The sequence below is a fragment of the Penaeus japonicus genome, unplaced genomic scaffold (assembly GCF_977035675.1).
Source record: "Penaeus japonicus unplaced genomic scaffold, GWHDUDI00000001_assembly GWHDUDI00000014, whole genome shotgun sequence".
In the NCBI taxonomy this organism is placed as follows: Eukaryota; Metazoa; Arthropoda; class Malacostraca; order Decapoda; family Penaeidae; genus Penaeus; species Penaeus japonicus.
The window spans coordinates 17,268,027-17,270,526 of NW_028234416.1; the positions used below are offsets into that span (position 1 = coordinate 17,268,027).

Below are 2,500 nucleotides of genomic sequence, written 5' to 3' on the forward strand. Positions count from 1 at the left end.
TATTGCTTGAAATTGGATGCCTAACCACACTGTCCTTCATGGAGGTAAACTTTCTGATAAACTAGCAGTTTGGAAGGGAGCAACCCTTGACTAATTAATCATACAGTCAGTCATGAGCTCTTGGGATGTGAAATGTCAGTGTTCTATATGCTCACATTCAATCAGCAAGAAACTCCATCTCAGCCACGAGTTGTGGAATATTGGCAGTCTCTAAAGATATTTTTTATGAGACAATAGAATAAGTCCTGGCTACCTTTGCGCATTACAGATCATACAAAGGTTTGCTTATATTTAGTGTTGCTTTGAACATTGCAATGCACCAGTACCAACCTACTTCACAACCTTTTTTTTATGCAATATTATAGGATTGGAGAATGGCATAATCTGCTGCATTTATTGAGTCGCGTGAGTGTAACTATCAGTGGGTCTACTATCGTCCAAGTCTCCCATTATTATATATCCTAGAGTAGGATGCATACATTGATGCATTCCTCAAACACTGTTAGAGCTGATTGGGATTGCTATTTTGAGTAAATCATCGTATGCTGTACTATCTATATGTAAATCATTTTAATTAATTATTTTGAATCATTGACTCTAATATCCCCTAGTATGGCATGCTAGTGCAGAGTTTCATACAACGACCTCTTCCTTGGGGTCTTCACTGTATGAATGTATTGCACGAGCAATGGATTCCATATTTGTGTCTGCCTTTGTGACCTTTTCGTGTCATATTGACAAGTTTTCGTGCAATATTACTGAGCCGTGTAGAGGAGATACTCAGTGTGCAATATTATTATGTAGTATAACCTATATCTATAATCTTGATCGACGGAGGGGCCCAACGTGACATGAGCCTAACCGACAGGGTGAACAGTTTTTGCTTATGTCATGGACTATCGATTATTTCGCGGAAGGCCTGGGCTAAGTTCGTTTTCAGAAGCACTAAACTAAACGCTGTTCAGATATGCAAGGGATTTATGTGTGTGTGGATACAAGGATAATCACTGACTCAGATCTTTCACAGTTTCTGGAATGATCTTAAACAGATGGAAATACTAAGGTCATAAGAAAAGAAGTAGTAATTGCAAACAATTTATCATAGAACATTCATAGTGACTAACAGTAAACATTCCACATATTTTTTTTGTTTATATATATAGATATATATATATATAGATATAACAATAAACCAATTTTTATTCAATATTTTTAACACATTAAAAGAAAGAGATATAAACACACACTCGAGTCAAAAGTACTAGCCAAAATTACCACTCTAAAGCGAACGATGGTCTGTGGGTAAATTTGACTCTCTCTTTCCCCTTGATAACAATGTAAAAAGCAAAAGGAACAAGATGCACCAACAAGGCCATCCAGTCGCAATGCGCCGTCCCCAAGTTCTGTCGTGTGATCCTCCCGCTGGCTATTCCAGCTGGACCTTCTCGAGCTAAGGAGAAGGGAATTCACTTGAGGAAACTGATTTCACTGTGTATTAGTTTACACTTTACTTAGGGTGTTGATAGTTTTCTTTATCTTTTATATTTGTTATCATTATTATGATTTGTGTAAGTATAGGATAAAAGGATAATGCTTGTCATCAATATTTCTATCATTTTCATGACTTATTTTGCTTTTATCTTAGATGAAATGTTATATTGAATATTGCTATCATTATCATTGCCCTTACGTTATTATTTTTATCATTGTTATGGCTACCGTTATTGCTACCTTTTGCCTCTCACTTACCGTACGGCCGTTGAGGTGCTGGACAGGGCGGAAGTTGTCTTCAATGTGGTGCTCTTCCTCATCAAGAAGGGCTCGGAATGCCTCAAGCTGAACAAAGAGAAGTAGTTTGAGACAAGGGCAAAAAAATATTCTCTCTTTGTTAATACATGATCTATCCTCTTCGCGAATAAATACTTGAATATTTCAAGCATTTCATTTGCATACATCTTGTCAGGCATTTCCCTTTTCCTTATCGTCGAGAATAAGAGAGATATTGCAAGCGATGGCATCAAAATAACACGTCTTAAATCGTAAAGGATCTGCCATATAGGAGTACAACGTTATTTGTTATCCTAATATCCGTTATTGTGTTGAATGGAACATCATCACTTTCCCTTTCAACCGGAATAAAAAAGAGAGACAGTGCTAGTGTTCACCACTTGAGTTCGATGTGCTGAAAGTATAGTTCTTGCTTCTGTACACACTAACCTGAGTCTCTGAAATGGTTATAGGATGGCTGAAGACAGTCCAAGTGACGACCTCGTTACACGTGGGAGTTGTCAAAGAACCCTGGTATCTATAGAAACTGCTAGTATCCTCAGGTAGAAGAGATCCCAAACTGAAGAGAGTTGTCAGTGATTCTTGATCGCCTGGTGATAGGATGCATGTTAATTGCAGTGGCGAAAGATAAAGACAGAATGAATTCAGACCAGCAAAAAGAAAACATTCCTATACTACTCTGTGGTGATGCAGCATCGATTGTGCATTGTTG

At 37.6% G+C, this 2,500-nt stretch overlaps 1 protein-coding gene across 1 annotated transcript in view; it reads right to left on the reverse strand.

Annotated features, from left to right (window-relative positions):
* Positions 1–1,082: 1,082 nt before the first annotated feature.
* LOC122244877 (carbonic anhydrase 7) overlaps positions 1,083–2,500 on the reverse strand; it is a 34,425-nt gene continuing 33,007 nt past the window's right edge. The window contains exons 6-8 of the mRNA XM_086543992.1: positions 2,218–2,378; positions 1,750–1,836; positions 1,083–1,450 (exon numbers count right to left, since the gene is read on the reverse strand). Coding sequence (XP_086400118.1) covers positions 1,427–1,450; positions 1,750–1,836; positions 2,218–2,378 — 272 coding nt within the window. The 3' untranslated portion in view covers positions 1,083–1,426. The remainder of the gene's footprint in view (positions 1,451–1,749; positions 1,837–2,217; positions 2,379–2,500) is intronic.